Source organism: Oncorhynchus keta, chromosome 1 (assembly GCF_023373465.1).
Source record: "Oncorhynchus keta strain PuntledgeMale-10-30-2019 chromosome 1, Oket_V2, whole genome shotgun sequence".
NCBI lineage: Eukaryota > Metazoa > Chordata > Actinopteri > Salmoniformes > Salmonidae > Oncorhynchus > Oncorhynchus keta.
Genome location: NC_068421.1, coordinates 62,247,217 through 62,273,148, shown reverse-complemented (window position 1 = coordinate 62,273,148; position 25,932 = coordinate 62,247,217). Strand labels below are relative to the sequence as shown.

The following is a 25,932-nucleotide window of genomic DNA, read 5'->3' as shown; positions in this document are numbered from 1 at the left end:
TACTGTAGAATTCTGTTCATTCCTATGGAGGACTGCCCCTTCTGCAGAGTGCCAATATGGTGGCCGATGGCGTCAAAGCCTCTTATTGGCCATTTTACATATCAGAAAACCAGGGTTAAAACATATCATTACATGTACCACAGGAGGCTGCTGAGGAGAGAATGGCTCATAATGGCCGGAATTGAGCAAATGCAATGGCATCAAACACCTGGAAACCATGTGTTTGATATATTTAATACCATGCAACTTATTCCGCTCCAGCCATTACCACAAACCTGTTCTCTCCAATTAAGGTGCCACCAACCTCCTGTGGCTTGTACCCCTATCCTCACATCTTTAATAGAATGTCTCATTTTCTTTTAGGTCTATGGGCCCTTTGCTGTTACAGGCAATTGCTTTCATTCTGTGCTAGAATCAATGGCTCACATTTTTCACAGAACTACTTATTTTCTCTCCAGAGAGAACAACTACTGGGCTGGCATGGTTGAACTATACCACTCCGTCCATGATAATGCATCTTGGCCAATTTCAAGGAACATGATTAGATATCATGCATTAAAAAAAGTATTATGCACATTTCTGGTCTTTTTCCCACTAATTGGTATTTTGACCAATCACGTCAGATCTTTTCACATATCTTTTGCAGAGTTGATCTAATTGGTCAAAATACAAATTAGTGAAAGATCAGAATTGGCTGCCTGTCTGAACGCAGCGATAATGTACCTGTCAATCTCATTTCCCAGAAAAGTAGTCCCTCTCACATGCTACTACTTGCTTCTGTTGTCAAATGTATTAATTTATTTAGCCACCTTTAAAATATATTTTTTTAATTCACAAAACAACCCTTCTATATTCTTATTGCCAAAAAAATGAACAGAATATTTACATTAAACAGTAAAGTCCTAAGCAAGATGGCTGCATTACTGCGCGAAATAGTGGCATCCTGGTAAAATGACGCAAACCATAGTTTACATTCAGTGAAGTGGTAATACGGTTCCCAGCCACACGCTGTAGCGCCAGCTCCCGCCTGACTGTCTGCGTAAAGCTCGGCGAATCTCAAGTGGACGGTGAAGGAACTGGTTCAGTAAAGTAAGTAGCTACATTCATAAAATACTCGCTATTAGTTTTAAAACGTTATTAGCGTCTTAAATGAACGTGCATATATGATTTATTGCGTAGCGTTCTCTTTTGTTGTTGTTCCTTGACTCGGGCTGTGATTGCCTGGCGCTTTCCTTCCTGTGTCTTGGGGTTCGGCTCTCGGACATGTCTCTGTTAGACATATCTGCATGCGTCAGGAGAAAGGAGACTATAGGGGAAATGGAGTACTATAGTAGGTATGTTTTGTTTACCGTTTAGCATTATGCTCAGGTTGGATACAGTTCGATGGCTTTATTGCTTTCCCAATTTGTAAAAATATATAACAAATAATTCACGCTGGCCCCCTTGCCCTGTCGCTCTCTCTTTTCTTCCTCGTCTGCAATGCCGTTTGTTTCTGGACTTGAAGCAACATGAACAGAGGACACCTGGGCTGTTTTAAAGACAATCACCTATCTAGGCATGTGTGTCTCTGTGTACACACGTAGAGACGTTACCCTCTCTTTCCCTGCGGGAAACAATGCGCCCAGTGTGTCTCTGCAGCACAGCTGGACACAACTGTGTGTTGAGGCGAGGATCAACTTTGCTCCGCCACGTTAGATCTGGGCATGCGGCGCAGCTCTACTATTAATTGACGCCTTAATTCAAACACATTACTTGTGTCGAGATCTACGGCTCCTCTGAGACTGAACTGTGAACTGGAGGTGCTCGAGGTGCTTCTCTGTATGTATATGGATACCTGACATTGTCACTGCTCCATGAGCTCACAGGCGATCATATCGAGACACATACAGATCAATATTTCTTGGCCACTGATGTGCTTTAGTGATATGGCTTCAGCAACTATAGTATTGGGTAACGTAGTATTGAGCAACGTAGGATAATTTTTAGTGTTTACCTTACGTCGCCATAAGGGCCTAGCCTTCTGTTTGACAATAATATAACAGCTGACTGATTTGCTGGTTAGTCGCTGGACGCTATCCCCTGCTGCTGGTCCACTGCAATAATTGGACCGATGCACATAGGTGTATTTGCTTTATTGCTTAGCCACTATATTCTGCTAGCAGCTTGTACATTGGCTAATATAGTCCTGCACTGTTGTGATTAGATGACCATGCAATCTACGTTTGTCTGGCTTTATCTGTATGCCTCCATCTGCAGTCCTCATTCGTGAATGCGATGTGTATGATTCGCCGCTCGCATATGGCTTTTGTTCCGGCGGCAGAAAAATACAGCGCACAGCTTGCTCTGAAGTCAGCGTCTCCCTCCAGGCAGAGAGAGAGATCTATTATTAGCTGTCCTGTCCTCGCTCATCTCCCCATCTCTCTGCCTCTCAATTTGTGCTCTCGCTCACTCCATCCCCTATCTGGCCACTGTCTGAATCTCAGGTGGTGATTTTCGCCTGTCTTTGGCGGAGGTGGAGTGCAACCCTAATTGGGGTTGCTATGATGCAATGTTAACGTGACATCACTTTAACGGCCGGTCCTTGCTGTTCTGCCGCCCTAGGCAAGAACAAAAAATGCAGTCCAACAAAACTAGAATAGTCCCACTAAGCAAAATGATGTGTAAAATATGCAGTGTCGATTTTAGCATGTACATTTTGGTGGGGCAAACTCAATCATTTATGTTCATGCATGCCAGCAAGCCACAACACTAAACAATACATTAATTTCACTGTAACAGTGACAAACTGCCCACAAACAGTTAGGGCATACATAAAGCTGTCCCAACAGCAGAGCTTTATTTTCAGGACAATGGGGAGAATTCTTACCGTGCCTACACCTGGCTATCAGTAGCTGATATAGCTACTTAATTAAACAAATGTAGTTTCTACTGACAATTGAGATGTACAAACTATGGCATAAGGGGACGACGAGCTGATAATAGGTCATCCGTAATTTTGATTAATCTTGATTAAGACATGTACAGTGACATTCAGAACTGTGCCATTCTTAGAGTATTCTCCATGTACACCAAGTCAGAACTGTAGGATAAATAAAGGGGGCATATAAGCTGCCAGCGAAAGCCCTTACCATATTATGTGATTACATTTCTCTAAAACTATAGGCTACATGTGCACCACCAACAATTCAGAAAGCAGGCCTTTCTAATCGACCTGTCCTGGGTATCCCGGAAGAATATTGACCTCATTCTGTCAGATGCCCGGTTATTCTTTAAAAGTGCTTTCCTCACCATCTTAAATAAGCATGCCCCGTTCAAAAAATGTGGAACTAAGAACAGATCTAGCCCTTGGTTGACTCCACACCTGACTGCCCTTGACCAGCACAAACATCCTGTGGTGTACTGCATTAGCATTGTATACCCCCCGCAATATGCACAGGCAGTTAGGAAAGCAAAGGCTAGCTTTTTTCAAACATACATTTGCATCCTGTAGCACAAACTCCAAAAAGCTCTGGGACACTGTAAAGTCCATGGAGAATAAGAGCACCTCCTCCCAGCTGCCCACTGCACTGAGGCAAGGAAACACTGTCACCACCGATCAAGCTACAATAATTGAGAATTTCAATAAGTATTTCCACCTGGCTACCCCTACCCCGGTCAACAGCTCTGCACCCCCCACAGCAACTTGCCCAAGCCTCCCCATTTCTCCTTCACCCAAATCCAGATAGCTGATGTTCTGAAATAGCTGCAAAATCTGGACCCCTACAAATCAGCTGGGCTAGACAATCTGGACCCTCTCTTTCTAAAAGTATCCGCCACAATTGTTGCGACCCATATTACTAGCCTGTTCAACCTCTTTTGTATCGTCCGAGATCCCTAAAGATTGGAAAGCTGCTGTGGTCATCCCCCTCTCCAAAGGGGGTGACACTAGACCCAAACTGTTACAGACCTATATATATCCTTCCCTGCCTTTCTAAAGTCTTTGAAAGCCAAGTTAACAAACAGATCACCGACCATTCCAAATCCCACCATACCTTTTTCGCTATCAAGCTGGTCATGGGTGCACCTCAACCACGCTCAAGGTCCTAAACGATACCATAACCGCCATCGATTTAAAAGACGATACTGTACAATCACTGCATTCTTATCAGCATACTCAACAGCCTTGGTTTCTCAAATGACTACCTTGCCTGGTTCACCAACTACTTCTCAGATATAGTTCAATGTGTCAAATCGGAGGGCCTGTTGTTGGGACCTCTGGCAGTCTCTATGGGGGTGTCACAGGGTTCAATTGTCGGGCCGACTCTTTTCTCTGTATACAACAATGATGTCGCTCTTGCTGCTGGTGATTCTCTGATCCACCTCTATGCAGAAGACACCATTCTGTATACTTCTGGCCCTTCTTTGGACACTGTGTTAACTAACCTCCAGATGAGCTTCAATGCCATACGACACTCCTTTCGTGGCCTCCAACTCCTCTTAAATGCAAGCAAAACTAAATGCATTACCTTCAACTGAACGCTGCCCCCCTCCACCCCCTCCGCCTGCCTGTCGAGCATCACTACTCTGGACGGCTCGGACTTAGAATACGTGGACAACTACAAATACCTAGTTGTCTGGTTAGACTGTAAACTCTCCTTCCAGCCTCACATTAAGCTTCTCCAATCCAAAATTACATCTAGAATTGGTTTCCTATTTCACAACAAAGCATCCTTCACTCATGCTGCCAAACATACCCTCGTAAAACTGACTATCCTACCGATCCTTCGGCGATGTCATTTACAAAATAGCCTCACTCTACTCATCACTGAAGCTGGAGACTCATATCTCCCTCACTAACTTTAAGCATCAGCTGTCAGAGCAGCTTATCGATCATTGCACCTTTACATAGCCCATCTGTAAATAGCCCACCTAACTACCTCATCACCATATGATTTTTTTTCTCCTTTGCACCCCAGCATCTCTACTTGCACATTTGTCTTCTCCACATCTATCACTCCAGTGTTTAATTTCTAAATTGGTTACCAACTTGTTATTTAATGTTTATGTCCAATGGCCGATGAGTACCGATACGTTTTATCTATCATTTCTCTTCGATTGAAAAGGGTTTGCCAGTATATTGTCGACTTTATTCATTATGATGACTAAGATTTTGAAAATATGAGTTTGACATGATCAGTCCAATCAAAGCTACTGTAGATACAATGATTTCAAATCATGTTATATCTGTGGCCAATGACCTTGAACCTTCTTTGATGTACACTTCTAATGTAACTTTATGGCAGCACCCAAGGGGCTTGAATTGTTTTAGCTCTCCCCCTAGATTTCGAGCCCAACCACTTTCAGATCAAATGGCCTAACCTCTCCTAGCTTTTGCGGTGAAGTAGGGTCCCCATAAGTGACAGAATACTGAGTCAATCACTGCGCAACTAGAAAACATTACCAACCCCTACACTCCGTATTTTCAGCTTGCTGCCCCACCCCCACAGAAAGCACTGAGCCCGGCTGAAACACCTGCATTTTGGAGCTACCTTGCTCAAGAAGGCAGAAAAGAGACCATGTTTGTATGTAACTTTATGAACTCAAAGATGTGTTTTTTTAAATTGTTTGCAAACTGTTATATGACACCTATTAATGCCAAAATAATATTTAAAATCTATTATTAATTTATTTTGCTAAACATGAATGATGTGTCGCCACTGAAAACATGTATTTTCCAGACATTGAAGTTTGGTTCAATTTAGACTCTGAATAAAAGGTGAAAATACATATTTTCTGGACGTTGAAAATAAGTGTTTTCCAGATGTTGACATCAGGTCCATTTTCGTTTCTGAATGAAAGTTTTTTTTTTTTTTTTTTTTTTTAATTTATAGATGCTTATGTTTGGACCAAATCAAGGCTTGTCCAGACTAGAGGTTGACCGATTATGATTTTTCGATAATGATTATTGGAGGACCAAAAAAAGACGATACCGATTTAATTGGACGATTTTTAAAAATATTTGTTTTATTTGTAATTATGACAATTACAACAATACTGAATGAACACTTATTGTAACTTCATATAATACATCAATATAATCAATTTAGCCTCAAGTAAATAATAAAACTGTGCTCAGTTGGTTCAGGGTAGTGGGTTCGATTTGGTTTGTAACAATGACTGTAATAAAAAGCAAAATGGCATATATTATTATTATTTATTATTATTATAAAACATGTTCAATTTGGTTTAAATAATGCAAAAACAAAGTGTTGGAGAAGAAAGTAATATGTGCCATGTAAGAAAGCTAACGTTTAAGTTCCTTGCTCAGAACATGAGAACATATGAAAGATGGTGGTTCCTTTTAACATGAGTCTTCAATATTCCCAGGTAAGAAGTTTTAGGTTGTAGTAATTATAGGACTATTTCTCTCAATACCATTTATATTTCCATTTGTATTTCATATACCGTTGACTATTGGATGTTCTTATAGGCACTTCAACAGTATAGCTTCCACCCCTCTGCTCGCCCCTACCTGGGCTCGAACCAGGAACACATCGACAACAGCCACCCTCGACGCAGCGTTACCCACGCAGAGCAAGGGGAATAACTACTCCAAGTCTCAGAGCGAGTGACGCTTGAAACGCTATTAGCGCTCATCCCGCTAACTAGCTAGCCATTTCACATCGGTTACACCAGCCTAATCTCGGGAGTTGATGGGCTTGAAGTCATAAACTGGGCTATGCTTGAATCACAGAGAAGAGCTGCAGGCAAAACGCACGAAAGTGCTGTTTGAATGAATGCTTACGAGCCTGCTGGTGCCTACAATTGATCAGCCAGACTGCTCTATCAAATCATAGACTTAATTGTAACATAATAACACATAGGCTCATATTTCTTAGGTCATTAATATGGTTGAATCTGGAAACTCATCTCAAACGACGTTTATTCTTTCAGTGAATAAACGCCTTGTTCCGTATTGTATCTAACGGGTGGCATCCATAAGTCTAAATATTCCTGTTACATTGCACAACCTTCAATGTTATGTCATAATTACATAAAATTCTGGCAAATTAGGCGGCCCAAACTGTTGCATATACCCTGACTCTGCGTGCAATGAACGTAAGAGAAGTGACACAATTTCACATGGTTAATATTGCCTGCTAACCTGTATTTATTTTAGCTAAATATGCAGGTTTAAAAATATATACTTCTGTATTGATTTTAAGAAAGGCATTGATGTTTATGATTAGGTACACATTGGAGCAAGGATAGTCCTTTTTCGCGAATACGCACCGCATTGATTATATGCAACGCAGGACACGCTAGATAAACTAGTAATATCATCAACCATGTGTAGTTAACTAGTGATTATGATTGATTGTTTTTTATAAGATAAGTTTGCTAGCTAGCAACTTACCTTGGCTTCTTACTGCATTCGGATTACAGGCAGGCTCCTCGTGGAGTGCAATGAGAGGCAGGTGGTTAGAGCGTTGGACTCATTAACTGTAAGGTTGCAAGAACAAATCCCCTGAGCTGACAAGGTAAAAATCTTTTGTTCTGCCCCTGAACAAGGCACTTAACCCACCGTTCCTAGGCCGTCATTGAAAATAAGAATGTGTTCTTAACTGACTTGCCTCTATAAATAAAGATTAAGTAAATGTGTAAAAAAAAAAAAAATGCGGCAAATTGGTGTCCAAAAATACAGATTTCCGATTGTTATGGACACTTGAAATCAGCCCTAATTAATCGGCCATTAGTCGGTTTTGTCTGGATCGGAACAAAAACAAATGTCCGTGGATGTGGAAATCAAGGCCGATCTGGACAGCACACACAAAAACAAAAAAAATCACTGTCCTGGAAAATGGTGTATTTTAAACGTATGGAAAATGTGTCTTCACCTTTCATTCAGAACTTCAATGTCTGGAAAATACTTATTTTACACGTCTTTTCAATGTCATTTTGCTTACTGGGACTATTCTAGTTTTGCAGGGCCCATTTATGGGGTCTTGCTAGGGTATGCTGCAATGGAATTTTATGAAGGCCCATCCATGTCCAGGTCCACCATTTGTAAAAACAGATTGTTGAGTTAATTTTATTAGTCCTGATTCCTGTGACTATTCAGTTTGGCTATTTTAAGCTCTGAATATCAGCTACCCAACTTTATCAGGAGTTATCTTGAGCCTATTTGCAATGTTTACACAGCGGGAAATGCAGAAGTATTAATTTTTTTGTTATTATCAGCTTGTCAAACTTGAAAGCACTGATCATGACAATGGAGTGAAACTCCTGGACAACAGTTGTGATGGTCCATTTGACCGACCTGTCCTGTTTTTAGGATATGTTTGTTAACTTGACAACGCATTTTTTATTTAATTGGGCACCATTTTAGGTTCTGCTATTTGATTGGCGAAACCTGCATGATGTAAAAAGTGCCCATCTCATTGCGTTGTCGTACATTTATCTCTAGCCTGTAGGCTACAGAAAAGTCCACATACTCTTTCTACCATACCCCCATATCTGCGACATGATTTATGTTTCTTCTTGCCGGAACATTGGTGGAGCGCAGCAGCAACGTCTCTCCAACAGAACCCTGGAGAGGAGTGCTGGGAATGGACAAGCAAAATACTTTGCACCCCTGCTTTTGACAAAGTGGGCACTGTTTTATCACCGGGCAGCATCAGCGCTCACCAAAAAGCCCATATGCCCCATGTCCTCATCCGTTGAGGAAACTCTTCCTTTGAAGTCAATGAAAGCTGCTTCACGTCCAATGGCCAGCGTCAAAGAATCGCAAGGTTCAATTCTTGATGGCTGACACTCACGTTCATTCTATCTTGTGAATTGGAATAATGAAATAAAGTTGATTTTTGGTTGCATATGGCCTCGATTATACACCACTGGTTATACACCACTGGTTATTTTACTAAGATTTATGAAGTCAATAAGCTACTACTAGCTATCAAGCCAGCTACATTGACTAGCTAGGTTCACATTGTAAACAAAAGCAACTTTATTAATTGGAGAATAATTTAGTACAACCACTAGCAAAAATGAGTATTTGTGGAAAACTGGACCAAAGCTATTGTACTTGCGCACAATCAATGAATGTGGTACATACAGTAGGGCACTGTTATTATTGGGGTTCTGTGTGTCCTGACTGCATGTGTGTTAGTACCTCTGCACATGCTATTTGTGGTAGTCGGTCATTGGCATTGCTGAGTGGCATTTGGTTTCAAGTTAGGTGTATTGCAGTGCAGAAAGCACTAGGCCAGCACAACCGGATCCCTCTAGGTACTGACTCACAATGCTCAGGCACTGCATGATGGATATTGCTGTGTGTGTGTGTTTGTCTCTCCCCCCACTCGGTGTGTGTATAGAGTCCAGTGGTACATGGGGCAGGCCAGGGTATGTTTCTTCCTTTTGGACAGAGGTAGGCTTGGGCAACACCCAAGCCTACCTGGTATAAACTAGAGGTCGACCGATTAGTCGGAATGGCCTATTTTAATTAGGTCCAATTTCAAGTTTTCATAACAATCGGAAATCTGTGTTTTTGGTCGCCTATTTATTTTAATACCTTTATTTAACTAGGCAAGTCAGTTAAGAACACATTCTTATTTTCAATGACGGCCTAGGAACGGTGGGTTAACTGCCTTGTTCAGGCAACCCTACAGTTAACTAGTCCAACGCAATAACGGCCTGCCTCTCTCTCGTTGCACTCCACAAGGAGACTGCCTGTTACGCGAATGCAGTAAGCCAAGGTGAATTGCTAGCTAGCATTAAACTTATAAAAAAACAATCAATCATAATCACTAGTTAACTACACATGGTTGATATTACTAGATATTATCTAGCATGTTCTGCGTTGCATGTAATCTGACTGAGCATACAAGTATCTGACTGAGCGGTGGTAGGCAGAAGCAGGCCGTAAACATTCGTTCAAACAGCACTTTCGTGCGTTTTGACAGCAGCTCTTCGTTGTGCGTCAAGCATTGCGTTGTTTATGACTTCAAGCATATCAACTCCCGAGATGAGGCTGGTGTAACCGAAGTGAAATGGCTGGCCAGTTAGCGCGCGCTAATGGTCGTTGTGTTGCTGGTTCGATAGTGGCTTTTTTGGTCCTCCAACAATCAGTATCGGCGATGAAGAATCCTAATCGGTCGACCTCTGGTATGGTATATATCAAAATAGATGGTATGATTTTTTTTTTTTTTTTTTTTTTTTTTCTCCTTGCGGGGTCTGCTGTGATGCGTGCCAAGCTGCTGCTTATAACTTAAACATAACTTATCGTAACTAAGAAATCTAACGTGTCAAATGAATTATATCCAGCTCAGGGATATGCATTTGGTTTGCTAAGTGTCTAGATGTCCAGATCAAGCCTTGTGGTTACAGCAGAGACATTCAATCCCCTCCTGGGTCAAGATCCAGGTATTTTATTTATAATGCCCCTTGTGTGCACATTCGATAATACCGTATACCCTGGTATGGTACAGAAACGGTATGGACACCTGGATGTCGCCCAACCCTAGGCAGAGGGACTTTGCACATATTGCTTGTTGCTGTAGCAAGAGACCAATTCACATTTTATTTGTCACATGTGCCGAATACAACAGGTGTAGACTTTACCGTGAAATGCTTACTTACAAGCCCTTAACCAACAATGCAGTTTTAAGAAAAATAAGAGTTAAGAAAATATCAACTAAAGTAAGAAAAGAAAAGCGTAACAATAACGAGGCTATATTCCGAGTCAATGTACAGGTTAGTTGAGGTAATATGTGCACCAGCAGTGCAGAGTGTTGCTGGAGCCTGGAAGTGTTGCAGAACAGGGCCCCCAGAACAGAAAATGGATGTTGCTCTGTTGCAGGCCAGAACCTGGACCACACGCTATATATGGATCTCAGAGTATAAGCAGATGAGACACAGAGAGCCTACTAGTTTGCAGTGCAACACCACAAGATAGTGACATGATCTTCTCACAAAATGTTATTATAATTTGACAGGAAATATGCAACACCATTTTGAGACATGATTCTGCTTTTTTGCACCTACTTAAAGGGAGCCCATCTTCCAACTCTATTATTTTATTCAGGTTTTCCACCCTGCAAATGAAATAATAATTACCATACACTCCCACCCTGGTCAGTCACACACAGGAAGCTGCTTCACCAATTATCCTGCTGCAGAGACTCAATTAGATCCAGATTGAAATATACTGTATCTGATGCAGTGGTAATGATTTCTAATGAACATTCATGGCCATACTGTGTTTGTCCACCCAGACTTGTCAGAGTGATTCGGACGGACCTGGAGCAGCTGAGTGAAAGGGAGCAACGAGGGGTTGACCTGAGCTCTGCTGTTTGTTGATCTGGGAGGGAGCAGGGAGCCACTCTAGAGAAGGTGATAACATGGTAAATGAGTTAAAACACTACTGTACCAGGACGGTGATACAATTTGATACACAGGCCAGGCCACTGTGATAATAAGTCCATAAATAGGGTCAAGAGTGTAACCCTGACCACATGACATGAGAGATCTCTGGCCCTACTGTAAAACTCCTGGCCCTAATCCTCAAAACTGCCCCATTGGGAACACTGGGGCTCGCATTCATTCTGTGGCTTCAGCTCACCTTATAAACAAAATAAAACATCACACAACATATCTACAATATACCACAACATATCTACAATCTACAATATACCACAACATATCTACAATATACCACAACATATCTACAATATACCACGACATATCTACAATGTACCACGACATATCTACAATGTACCACGACATATCTACAATGTACCACGACATATCTACAATGTACCACGACATATCTACAATGTACCACGACATATCTACAATGTACCACGACATATCTACAATGTACCACGACATATCTACAATGTACCACGACATATCTACAATATACAATATACCACAATACAGCAGTATAACAATGTTAGTGTACCTGTGTGTAGAGTGTACCTGTTGTGTAGAGTGTACCTGTGTGTAGAGTGTACCTGTGTGTAGAGTGTATGCTAGCTTGCGTGTGTGTGCCTCAGTGTCTCTCTTCACAGTCCACACTGTTCCATAAGGTGTAGTTTTATCCAGTGGTTTTGTTCACATTTTACTGGTTGCATGAGTTACTTGATGTGGAATAGAGGTCCATGTAGCCATGGCTCTATGTAGTACTGTGCGTCTCCCATAGTCTGTTTGGGACTTGTGGACTGTGAAGAGACCTCTGGTGGCATGTCTTGTGGGGTGTACGAGTTGTGTGCTAGTCGTTTGAACAGAAGGCTCAGTTCTTTCAACATGTCAGTACCTCTCACAAAGACAGGTAGTGATGCAGACAATCTCTCCTCAACTTTGAGCTTAGAGGGATTGAGATGCATGTTATTGAAGTTAACTCTCTCGTATACATTTAAGGCCTAGCTGGGCTGCTCTGTTCTGGGCCAACTATAATTTGCCTCTGTCCCTCTTTGTGGCACTGGACCATATGACTGGGCAGTAGTTCAGGTGGGACAAAACTAATTTGTTTTGTTGATAACAATGTCAAGAAAGCAAAGCAGCGCTTTATTACGGACAGACCTCTCCCCATCTTCGCTACTGTTGCATCAATATGTTTTGACCATGACAGCTTTACAATACAGGGACTTACCAAGCAGTTTGATCTCAACTTGCTCAATTTCCACATTATTCATTACAATTTTTCTTTTTGAGGTTTAGTGGATGGTTTGTCCCAAATACAATGCTTTTAGTGTTTAAACTAGTCCAAAATATTTCACTTCTTGCCACTGATTCTAAAACTGACTGCAGCTCTTCTGTTGCAGTGATTTCACTTGCTGTGGTAGCTGACGTGTATAGTGTTGTGGCATCGGCACACACAGACTTAACCCAGTGCCGGTGGCAGGACATTAGTAAAGATTGACAAAAGGGGCCTAGCCAGGGTCCGACAAAGGTCTGTGTTGATTCTGGTGGCTCCCCGTTAGCGCAGTGACAACCCTGGTTCCCGGCGACCATCCCTCTGTTGGTCGGGGACCCGTGGCGGATTCCATGTCGTTGATCTATTATCCCAGGCGTACGGGAGCGTTTGCCACTCATGACGGCAGACGAGAGCTGTATGTTTGGCCCCTGAAAGGTTGAATTTTGACGGCTAGGGGTTTACCCTCGACCGTGATTCTGACGATACAGTCGGCGCGTGTGTCTTATACGAGAGGGTTGTATATGTCTAAGTCGCCTGCGTTTGAGGGTTGGTTTATCCTTTTCACAGTACTTTGTTGTTGCTTTAGCTTTTCCAACAGGGCCTTTTTCCTCATTGCAGATTTATATGGCTGCCATCTCTGCATGTCCCGATTGATGGCTCTACTATCGTGGCACAGCGTGAGAACAGGTTCCAGGTTATTGCTGGAACCTGTGGGTTTATGCTGTGGACAATAGACTCTGGTCAATGCTATGCAGAACGTGTGTGCACCTTTTACCAAGTCACGACCAGATGTCCAGTTGTTTTGGACTTGCGGTTCCTTGTCCGAGCTCTGACATTTCAGGCTCGCACGGTAAGTGTTGTTCTTGGATCCATGGGGTCTCTGGATTTGGGCTGCAGTGGCAACGGGTCAGTGTGAATAGCCAAGTTGCAGCAGGTTCTGGTTCCCTGTATGGTGCTCTGACAATTCAAGTGTCATGAGGCTCTGACCCCATTTTGGAGCCTGTGTGCTTGGGCTGCCGTGGGCCTCCTATCCTGGTACCCTCTTAGCCGTCTTGCAGCATGATTGTATGTCCCCATAGTATGTTACAGAGTGACCGACTGAAAGGGAACGTGAATATAACTACTGTTCCCTGAAGGAGGGAACGCGGTATGACATTTTTAGGACCGCGCCGTCAGGGGTTTGGGCTCGTTCAGGTGAATATGATCAGTCGTTGACTCCCTGTAGTGTGTCCGGAACCAAATTCACCATTCATTTTCTGTTTACAGGGTTCACTCAAACATTGTTTTAAGCTTTGTTTTACTATTGGCAGTTACAGCTGATTTTGGGATTGTATATCGATTTGCTCTCCTTAAATATGCCATCTGATTTTATTTGTTTCAATCTCTGAATTGTTTCATCTAACTTTTCGCTGCCAGTTCCTGATATCAGGACATAGAAACTACAATCTGTTTCCTGAACTGGCCTAGTGTGCATGTGCACCCAGCTGGCACACACACAAACATGTCTACCATTTTCCCTGGCTAAACTAGCTGGCTAGCTGAACTATGCTAGTTTTTGTCCTCATTGCCAAACTTCATAAATACTCTACCCTCAACTTCAAAGCTCATGCTAGCTATACAATCATGTATCAAAAAATGAGTTGGAAAGAAACTTACATTTCTGTATTGTTTTGTTGTATAGTTGTGACTGGTTCGAGACTGATATCATTGCTACTTAAAGCGGATCCAAGTTCAGTTTTAAGATCCACCAGCGTCATTGGCTGGACATTTCTGACTGGTCTTGGAACTGTGACAATGGGTAGCATCTCCCCTCTTGGCTCAATGGAATATGTAGTGATTTTTCCAACACAGCCAGATATGTACACACTCTTGTACCCATAACCTTTTTTCAACTGACTATCATATTTGTTGATTTAAATCAGACTTTATTAATTTGAGTAATCCAGGAATGTCACGAGTTAATTTGACATTAAAACTTGTGAAGGGAAAAAAGCAACAGTAGAGATCCCAATGGTAAAATGACTTCCGGACATTAAGAGTCCGCGGAGGTAGTCCTCCTCGCCAATCTGTACCTCGTTCCTTTCTTAACTGTACGTTTTCCTTTTTCTGAACCTCTCTCTGTCCTATGAAACTGTCCATATTTCCTTTCGCTCCTCAGGGCTGTGACTGAACACTAGGTCAAATGAATCTGAACTTTAACTCAACATTAGATTTCAATGACTCTTCTGATTAACGAGGTTATTAACAGTGGCCTCTGAGCTCTGGTCATTCACTCCTTTCTCTTTCCTTTTCTCCCCCTCTCTCTGTCATGAACCTAAGCCACAGAGCAGACGGCACAGGAAATACAGTGAGCCATACAGCCATCTCATTTTCAATTTGGCTGGTTTTATTGGCCTAACAAAAAAATACTCCTGTCCTGGTGCCAACGTGTACGCAACAATATGTCTTGAAACTTTTCCGTTTCCTTTCTGTATCTGCCTGACTGACTCTCTCTCTGTCTCTCTCTCTCTCTCGTCACATGACAGTTCTCCCAAACAGAGGATCTGTTATTTGTACATCGTCCTCCCTCCCCCACAGCCACTTCTTCTTGTGCCCACTACAATGGAGAGAGAATGAGAAGAGGTGCTCCAAGCAGAACATGAGAATGGAGACGTGCACAAAGAACAATAACACCACACTCAGAAGAGGTATTCTTTTTCTGAGAGTGTACAAGGTTACGTGTGGTGCGTGTGTGTGTGTGTGTTGGCACGGCTTGTCAGGCTGATGCAGTGTTTAAACTGGGACAAGAGTAAGCGGTGAGCTACATGGGTTTGCAACAGCAAACAGTAAATATTATGGTGATTTGGCTTAGGAGTTGTCCTTTTGTGTCAGAGAGACAGAATGCAGGGTTTCTTAGTTTCAGCCCTGGTCCCACCTCTGACTCTGTCCCTGTCACTGTCATCATGGCTGACGAAAGGCCCCAGAGACCGGGCCTTTTAACCATACTTAACCCTCCTTTCGCTCCTTCCCTTTCCAGGATAGGTGGGCCCGCCCAGCCAGTTTTTCAGGCTCTATGGTGGCTGAAAGCTCCTGGCACAGCTGTGCATTTGAGAAGGTTCACACACACTACTGAGCGTGTGTCTCTTTGAACATGGCATTTCACCACACACACACACACACACACACAGAGAGCATTACTCTACCTGCAGGTTGTGAGTAGTGGAGCTGAGGGGATATGTGTACAAGCGCATTTGCATAATAAACACGTGCACATAAGCTTCACTAATCAAATCACATTTTATTTGTCACATGTGCCGAATACAACAGGTGTAGTAGACCTTACCGTGAAAGGTTTACTTACAAGCCCTTAACCACCAATGCAGTTAAAGAAATAGAGTTAATAAAATATTTACTAAATAAACTAAAGTAAACAATGTAATATGAAAGTAAGAAAATGACGACAATAACGAGGCTAAAAACGGGGAGCTTGTGTGCACGTGTTTACGCAAGCTTGCTTGTTCATGTACACATACCCCTCAGCTCCACTACTCACAGACCTGCAGGTAGACCGAGACTGTGTGTGTGTGGTAAAACACTAGAATGTGGCTTGTAGCTTTTTGTTGATCCTTGGGTAAAAAGCATGATGTAAGCAGGTGTACAGTAGTTGTAGACCTTTGGTATAATGCAGAGAGAGGCCTAACGGCAGAATACTGGAAGTGGGTTTGCAACCTGCATATTTGTTAGGCCTAACTATCTCTTCCCTTGCAACGTGTGTGTGTATTGATATCATCAGATGTGTGTGCTGGATCTGGCTGGTGTCAGGGTCTTAGCTGGCAGCGTAAGCTTGTCCCATTGACACCCTTCCACATCTGTTCCAAGCTGACAGGCCTGCATTGTCCACATCCCCTCTGCAAACTCAATGCTCTGCTCTACTAACACACAGTCCAAACACTATTGACCTGGCTAGGATGGCACATCGAGGACAGTGAGATTCCTAACTAGACATCCATTCATTGGAACTGGAATTTTCACACACTTAGGGCATACGATTCAGTCAGGAAGAGAGCAAGAGGTTTTCTCTCTCTCTCTCTCTCTTACCTCACACCCGTATGCACGCTTAAGAAATTTGCCCAGCCAGACTCCATGGTCTGAGCCATAATTGAGTTGCTCCAGCTCAGACACGAACATGCAGTTCTCAGTGCCTGAGCAACCTGGGCTGCAGTGATAAGGGACTATCTGAGGTGGGCCTCGCCACCAGGCCACAGGTGACTCTGTTGGCTACCAACCCATCCTCTGTAGTCAGGCAGAATTGGGCTGCTGCCAATGAGAGAGCCGTTTGTGTGTGACTCTAGCCCCCCCTCGAAGAATCCCTCTCACTCTCTGGACCTTTAACAAAGACCTGTGTAAGCTCCCCTCAACCTCAGAAGAGGAATGCTATTTAGCCAAGAAAGCTGTGAAAGACACGTACACACACACAATTCTCAAACACGCATGCAAACAACATACGCTCACACTATTCAGTCTGCACACACACACACACACTCCTCTCTGCACACCTGGTGCTTTGTGCAGTGGTCAGACAGCTGGCTGGAGGAAGGCTGGGTCTGAAGTAAACAATGTCCTCCTGTCAGCTTCAAGAGAGAGGGACACACACACAGAGGGGCTCTCGCTCTCTCTCTCTCTCCTTTTTCCTCTAGAGCTCTCGCTCTCTCTCGGGACACAGAGAGAGAGGGACAGCAACGCCACAGAGCGAGAGGCCACTATCTCTGTCTCTCTGTATGTATCTGTGTCTCTCTTTATTTGACTGGCTGTTGGTTTCTAGGTGTTGGTGGTGGCTGATGCTGCCATGCTGTGCCTCTGACAGTGTTTTCCTTTATGCCTGTGACGGTAGTGTGTGTGTTCCTGACAGTCTGTCTGTGACAGTATATTGCCCGTGACTGACAGTCTGATACTCTGTGCCTGTGACATTATGCGTGTGACTGACACCCCTTCTCCTCAGTGACAGGCTCAGAGGTTGGGATTGTGTAGCTTTATCCCAGTCATCATTAAAATACAATGCCTGTGTCAACCAATGTAATTATCTGTCAACAGCTGCTATGGACTTTAACTTTCTCTCTTTCCACTCTCTCCTCTCACCCACCTCCACCACTCTCTTCTCTATCCGTCTCTAGGTGAGAGTGCGATGAGGAGAGGAGCCAGAGAGTGAGGCGATGGGCTGCACCTCTGCTAAGCAGGTGTCGGCCGTGCCCAGCGACGAGGAGGGCCGGGGCAAGGCCTACAGCAACGGAGACCTCTTCACCGGTCAGTACACAGTATCATAAAGTACACCATCTACATTCCAGCCACACCTGTAGCCGTCTCTATATACACCTGCCTGTCTAATCTCTCTCCACTCTATGCCAGCTGCTGACCAGGCTTCCTTTACCTGTAGAACATTGTCCCCATCTGTAGCATGTCCCGTAGAAATAGAATTACACATCTGTAGCATGTCCCGTAGAAATAGAATTACACATCTGTAGCATGTCCCGTAGAAATAGAATTACACATCAGTAGCATGTCCCGTAGAAATAGAATTACACATCTGTAGCATGTCCCGTAGAAATAGAATTACACATCTGTAGCATGTCCCGTAGAAATAGAATTACACATCTGTAGCATGTCCCGTAGAAATAGAATTACACATCAGTAGCATGTCCCGTAGAAATAGAATTACACATCTGTAGCATGTCCCGTAGAAATAGAATTACACATCTGTAGCATGTCCCGTAGAAATAGAATTACACATCTGTAGCATGTCCCGTAGAAATAGAATTACACATCTCTAGCATGTCCCGTAGAAATAGAATTACACATCTGTAGCATGTCCCGTAGAAATAGAATTACACATCTGTAGCATGTCCCGTAGAAATAGAATTACACATCTGTAGCATGTCCCGTAGAAATAGAATTACACATCTGTAGCATGTCCCGTAGAAATAGAATTACACATCTGTAGCATGTCCCGTAGAAATAGAATTACACATCTGTAGCATGTCCCGTAGAAATAGAATTACACATCTGTAGCATGTCCCGTAGAAATAGAATTACACATCTCTAGCATGTCCCGTAGAAATAGAATTACACATCTCTAGCATGTCCCGTAGAAATAGAATTACACATCTGTAGCATGTCCCGTAGAAATAGAATTACACATCTGTAGCATGTTCCGTAGAAATAGAATTACACATCTCTAGCATGTTCCGTAGAAATAGAATTACACATCTCTAGCATGTCCACTCCACACACACTGGCCTGTTGGCTATGTTATCTGTATTACCGCTCCTCTCTCTATACCCAATCTCTATTCTACAAGGGCAGCTTGACTATTCCACCTTTTTTAGTCTGACATTTTTAAATTAGTACATATTTTATTAATGAATGCCAAGTTGCTGACACGGGCTGTGCAGATTTCAGAAAACGTCAATATGTGTCATGTTACCCATTCTATTTCTCTTCCTCCCTCCTACCTTGTGTGAATACTACTTGGTGCAGTAGCCTCTAGGATGGCTGAATGGTTTGGGTGTTCTGCCCTCTTAGTACTCATGTTTTAGAGCTTGGACATGGAGAGTGAGAGAGGGTGAGAGGGTTAAGAAAGTGTATCTAGTTAACAGCATCAATTCTAGCTGCTTGCTGGGCAGATTGGGTGCTGTGGATAGGATTAGAGAGATGGGATGAGAGATTAGAGACAGATTAAGAATTAGGAGCAACGCACTGGAATACCCACTCCGGAAATGGCAGATGACGAGCCACAGGCGGCATCGGTCTGTTGTCCCTCTCTCTCACTCTTTCCCTCCCTCTATTACTCCCTCCCTCCATGCCCTCCCTCTCTATCACTATATTCCTCCCTCCCTAGCTCTCTATCACTCTCCCTCCCTCTATTACTCCCTCCCTCCATTACGCCGTCCCTCTCTCTGTTGGACCCATAGTTATTGGTCTGACCTTTGTGCCTCCCTCTCTCTGTTGGACCCATAGTTATTGGTCTGACCTTTGTGCCTCCCTCTCTCTGTTGGACCCATAGTTAATACTGACCTTTGTGCCTCCCTCTCTCTGTTGGACCCAAGTTATTGGTCTGACCTTTGTGCCTCCCTCTCTCTGTTGGACCCATGTTATTGGTCTGACCTTTGTGCCTCCCTCTCTCTGTTGAACCCATAGTTATTGGTCTGACCTTTGTGCCTCCCTCTCTCTGTTGGACCCATAGTTATTGGTCTGACCTTTGTGCCTCCCTCTCTCTGTTGGACCCATAGTTATTGGTCTGACCTTTGTGCCTTCCTCTCTCTGTTGGACCCATAGTTATTGGTCTGACCTTTGTGCCTCTCTCTCTCTCTGTTGGACCCATAGTTATTGGTCTGACCTTTGTGCCTCTCTCTCTCTCTCTCTGTTGGACCCATAGTTATTGGTCTGACCTTTGTGCCTCTCCCTCTGTTGGACCCATAGTTATTGGTCAGACCTTTGTGCCTCCCTCTCTCTGTTGGACCCATAGTTATTGGTCTGACCTTTGTGCCTCCCTCTTACTCTGTTGGACCCATAGTTATTGGTCTGACCTTTGTGCCTCCTCTCTCTCTGTTGGACCCATAGTTATTGGTCTGACCTTTGTGCCTCCCTCTCTCTGTTGGACCCATAGTTATTGGTCTGACCTTTGTGCCTCCCTCTCTCTGTTGGACCCATAGTTATTGGTCTGACCTTTGTGCCTCCCTCTCTCTGTTGGACCCATAGTTATTGGTCTGACCTTTGTGCCTCCCTCTCTCTGTTGGACCCATAGTTATTGGTCTGACCTTTGTGCCTCCCTCTCTCTGTTGGACCCATAGTTATTGGTCTGACCTTTGTGCCTCCCTCTCTCTCTGTTGGACCCATAGTTATTGGTCTGACCTTTGTGCCTCTCTCTCTCTCTGTTGGACCCATAGTTATTGGTCTGACCTTTGTGCCTCTCTCTCTCTGTTGGACCCATAGTTATTGGTCTGACCTTTGTGCCTCTCTCTCTCTGTTGGACCCATAGTTATTGGTCTGACCTTTGTGCCTCCCTCTCTCTGTTGGACCCATAGTTATTGGTCTGACCTTTGTGCCTCTCTCTCTCTATTGGACCCATAGTTATTGGTCTGACCTTTGTGCCTCTCTCTCTCTCCTTTTGACTTTATTTCTGATCCTCCCCTATCACTCTGTCCCTCCCTCTATTAGTCACTCCTCTTTTTCTTTTAAGGAATGGCTGCATCGTGACACTTGATTGGAGGAGGAAGGGAAATATTCCTTGAGAGAGGAAGATGACGTGGATGAAAGATTTATCTTTTTCCCTTCTCGGTTCATCTATCTCCTCCTCCCTTTCCTCTCCAGGGCCTCACTTTCTTGTCTTCCTTCCTTCCTCTCCGTATTAAAAAATCTCCCTTCTCCATGTCCTCCCCGGCTGTTCAACGACTCCCTCTTCCTCTCCCCCTCCCTTTCCTTCCTCTCTCCCTTATCGCAGCATTGGCTCACGGCTCCCTGCCCTCCTCCATCCATCGATACCTTACTCGCACAACAGGAAAGTTTGAGCTCCTTTACACAAACACTGGGGGAATGAGAGAAAATAGCAACACTTTCTGATTAATTGTGTTGCCTTACTTGTTTGTTTTAGCACGTCACTTGTTGTCTTGTTGCAGTTTTACGATTTGATTTGTAGTTGGCCAGACTGTGAGTGGGTGTATTGTATTGGCTGTATTGTAGTTTATATATAGTCGCTATGGGGCTATTGTTGAATGGACATTCAGAACTGCGAATGCAATATGAAGCCTCACGCAGCTCACTACATGATGTAATTCAGGACGTATCTAACTGATTTTACACTGAACAAAAAAGAAACGCAACAGTTTCAAAGATTTTAAATCAACTAACTAACTAACTAACTAATCAACTAATTAGGTCCTAATCTCTGGATTTCACATGACTGGGGATACAGATATGCATCTGGTGGTCAGTGTATTCAGATCCCTTCCTCCACATTTTGTTACGTTACAACCTAATTCTAAAACATTGTTTTCTTCATCAATCTACACACAATACCCCATACAGTGAAATTAGGTTTTTAGTCATGTTTGCTATTTTATTACAAATAAAATACCCCTTAATGACGAAGTGATAACAGAAAAACATTATTTAAATAAGTATTCAGACCCTTTTCTAGGAGACTAGAAATTGAGATCAGGTTCATCCTCTTTCCATTGATCATCATTGAGTTGTTTCTACACCTTGATTGGAGTCCTCCTGTGGTAAATTCCATTGATTGGACATGATTTGGAAAGGCACACCCAGTTGACAGTGCATTTCAGAACACAAACCAAGCCATAAGGTCGAAGGAATTGTCTGTAGAGCTCTGAGATAGGATTGTGTTGAGGCACAGATCTGGGGGAAGGGTACCAAAACATTTCTGCAACATTGAAGGTCCCCAAGAACACATTTGCCTCTCATTCTTAAATGGAAGAAGTTTGGAACCACCAAAACTCTTCCTAGAGCTGGCTGCCCGGTCAAACTGAGCAATTGGGGGAGAAGGGCCTTGGTCAAGGAGTTGACCAAGAACCTGATGGTCACTTTGACAGAGCTAAGGAGTTCCTCTGTGGAGATGGTTGTCCTTCTGGAAGGACAACCATCTCTGCAGCACACCACAAATCAGGCCTTTATGGTAGAGTGGCCAGACAGAAGCCACTCCTCAGTAAAAGGCACATGACAGCCCACTTGGAATTTTCCAAAAGGCACCTAAAATACTCTGACCATGAGAAACAAGATTCTCTGGTCTGATGAAACCAAGATCGAATTCTTTGGCCTGAATTCCCAGTGTCAAGTCTGGAGGCAACCTGGCACCATCCCTATGGTGAAGCATGGTGGTGGCAGCATCATGCTGTGGGGATGTTTTTCAGCAGCGGGGACTGGAAGACTAGTCAGGTTTAAGGATAAGATGAACAGAGCAAAGTAAAGAGATTCTTGATGAAAACCTGCTCAGGACCTCAGACTGGGGTGAAGGTTCACCTTCTAACAGGACAACGACCCTAAGCACACAGCCAAAACGACACAGGAGTGGCTTTGGGATAAGTCTCTGAATGTCCTTCAGTGGCCCAGTCAGAACCCAGACTTGAACCCGATCGAACATCTCTGGAGACCTGAAAATAGCTGTGCTGCAACACTTCCCATCCAACCTGACAGAGCTTGAGAGGATCTGCAGAGAAGGTGTGACAAGCTTGTAGCGTCATAACCAAGAAGACTCGAGGCTGTAATCGATGCCAAAGGTGCCTCAACGCAGTACATTTTTATTATACATTTGCAAAAATGTCTTAACCTGTTTTTGCTTTGTCATTATGGGGTATTGTGTGTAGATTGATGAGGGGGGATTTAATCCATTTTAGAATAACGCTGTAACGTAACAAAATGTGGAAAAAGTTAAAGGGTCTGAATACTGTCCAACTGCACGCTACCTTAAAAGGTGTGCATAAAAAAAGTCATTATCTGGTGACCACCATTTACCCCATGCAGCACAACACATCTCCTTCACATTGAGTTGATCAGGCTGTTGATTGTTGCCTGTGGAATGTTGTTCCACTCCTCTTCAATGGCGAAGTTGCTGGATATTGGCGGGAACTGGAACACGCTGTTGTACTCGTCGCTTCAGAGCTATCTGGCCGGTACAGTTGAAATCGGGATTCATCCGTGAAGAACACACTTCTCCAGCGTGCCAGTGGCCATTGAAGGTGAGCATTTGCCCACTGAAGTTGGTTTCAACGCCGAACTGCAGTCAGGTCAATACCCTGGTGAGGACAACGGGCGTGCAGATGAGTTTCTGACCGTTTCTTGTGCAGAAATTCTTCAGTTTTGCAAACTCACAGTTTCATCAGATGTCTGGGTCGCTGATCTCGGATGATCCAGCAGGTGAAGAAGCCAGATGTGGAGGTCCTTGGTTGGCGTGGTTACATGTGGTCTGCGGTTGAGGCCAGTTGATTGTACTGCGAAATTCTCTAAAACAATGTTTGGGGCAGCTTATGGTAGAGAAATGTACATTTAATTGTCTGGTGGACATTCCTACAGTCAGCATGCCAATTGCACGCTCCCTCAACTTGAGACATTGGTGGCATTGTGTTGTCTGACACAACGGCACATTTTATAGTCAACTTTTATTGTCGCCAGCACAAGGTACACCTGTGTCGTGATCATGCTGTTTAATCAGCTTCTTGATATGCAACACCTGTCAGGTGGATGGATTATCTTGGCAAAGAAGAAATGCTCACTAACAGGGACGTAAACAAATGTGTGCAAATTTTGAGCTAAATAATAAGCTTTTGTGGGTATGGAAAATCTCAGGCATCGTTTATTTCAGCTCATGAAACATGGGACCAACAATTTACATGTTGCGTTTACATTTTTGTTCAGTATAGATTACGTGTGCTTAAGAAACATCCTCTTTAGACTTGAGCTGTAAGTAATATGAGAGTAATAGTCTCTTCTAGTATGAGATCACATAAGCCCCTTTCATTTCGAAACGGCTAGGAAAATAGTGGAATATAGTGTTGTTACCTGGCCAGGCGGGCTTGCAGGGCAGTAATAATGACTCCTGGTCTGACATAGTATATTGTTAGGGAACCAACCCAGGCAGTAGAGAACGACCAATAGTTTTTTTTTTTTTTTTTTTAGAGTCAAGGAGGCCGATGGCCGATATTCAATATCATTAAATTGGAAAATGTTGGTGACAAAATGTCCCAGTGATTGTTTATACCAATCTAACTACATAATGGTAATAATTGTATTTGATTTATTTGACTGATAAATCTCTTGATAAACTGGGTGAATTTGAGATCGCATTAGCCTACTCTCACAATACAGGTGATTGCATATTCAATAGGAGTGTGTGCATTGAGCTTATTCTGACTGATCAGTGGAGTCCAACGGTGCTACAGATGACAAACAATCTGTTTGTCTTCCATGTGGGACTTACACTGAGCGGACACAACTTTAGGGACACCTTTCCATGATAGACTGACTAGGTGAAAGCTATGAACCCTTATTGATGTCACCTGTTCCATCCACTTCAGTCAGTGTAGATGAAGGGGGGGGCGACTGGTTGAAGGAGGATTTTTAAGCCTTGAGACAATTGAGACATGGCTTGTGCTTGTGTCTGTGCCAGGCAGATTGTTAATGGGCAAGACAAAATATTTAAGTGCCTTTGAACAGGGTATGGTAGTAGGAGCCAGACTCACTGGTTTTGAGTGTCAAGAACTGCAACGCTGCTGGGTTGTTCACGCTCAACAGTTTTCTGTGTGTATCAAGAATGGTCCACCAACCAAAGGACATCCAGCCAGCTAGACACAACAGTGGTAAGCATTGGAGTCAACATGGTTCAGCATCCCTGTGGAGCATTTTTTCGACACCTTGAAGTCCGTGCTCTGACGAATATAGGCTGTTCTGAGGGCAAAACTCAATATTAGCAAGGTGCTCCTACTGTTTTTGTACACTCTTGTGTATATTAGTGTACTGATCAACAACATAGAAGCATCACTCCAACATGTCACAACTGTATGGAAGGACATCGTATAGGCACAGTTAGTTTGACAATCTAAATGAACATCTATTCAGTGCAAGTGGGTCCAATGTCATGATTTGTGATCACGGATGCTTATTTTCAGTCAACTGTGATCTGGGAAAAGTAGCAGCCAGGATGGATTTCAAAACGACTCATCTAGCCAGCTTGCTAGCACAGTAGCGAACACATCAGATTAAAGGGTTAGTTATCTGTAATCTTTGCTAACAGGTCACAGCTTTCTGCTTAGCTAGCTATTTTGCTTATTGCATGCATGTCCATGCACGTCAGCGTGAGCCTTATTATTAGTGGATTAAACTAAACTGATACTTGCAACCGGAGTTCGATTTTAGTCAGTCTGTTAATCCGTTTCTCAGTATTGCACCCTTCTATTGGAGAATGAGCTAGCTTGCTGCTGCTGGTTTTTCCCTCATCAAATCAAAGTTTATTTGTTGCCTGCTCTGAATACAACACCTTACAGTGAAATGCTTACCGGTACTTACAGGCCATAAACCAACAGTGCAATTTTTAAGTTAAAAATGGGTATTAGGTGAACAATGGGTAAGTAAAGAAAAAAAGGCAGTGAAAATAGCAGTAGCGAGGCTATAATGCAGGAGAGGGGCTATAATGCAGGAGAGGGGCTATAATGCAGGAGAGGGGCTATAATGCAGGAGAGGGGCTATAATGCAGGAGAGGGGCTATAATGCAGGAG

The 25,932-nt window shown here is 43.4% G+C and overlaps 1 protein-coding gene across 7 annotated transcripts in view; it reads left to right on the top strand.

Annotated features, from left to right (window-relative positions):
* Positions 1 to 977: 977 nt before the first annotated feature.
* zgc:92140 (uncharacterized protein LOC447854 homolog) overlaps positions 978 to 25,932 on the top strand; it is a 33,037-nt gene continuing 8,082 nt past the window's right edge. The window contains exons 1-4 of one of the 7 annotated variants that reach the window (XM_052457358.1): positions 985 to 1,089; positions 11,253 to 11,370; positions 15,202 to 15,363; positions 17,827 to 17,956. In XM_052457358.1, coding sequence (XP_052313318.1) covers positions 17,866 to 17,956 — 91 coding nt within the window. In that variant the 5' untranslated portion in view covers positions 985 to 1,089; positions 11,253 to 11,370; positions 15,202 to 15,363; positions 17,827 to 17,865. Of the gene's footprint in view, positions 1,090 to 1,315; positions 1,335 to 5,455; positions 5,562 to 11,252; positions 11,382 to 15,201; positions 15,364 to 17,826; positions 17,957 to 25,932 lie in introns of those variants that run through there. The other 6 variants (XM_052457354.1, XM_052457356.1, XM_052457355.1 and 3 more) reach the window with 6 other exon arrangements.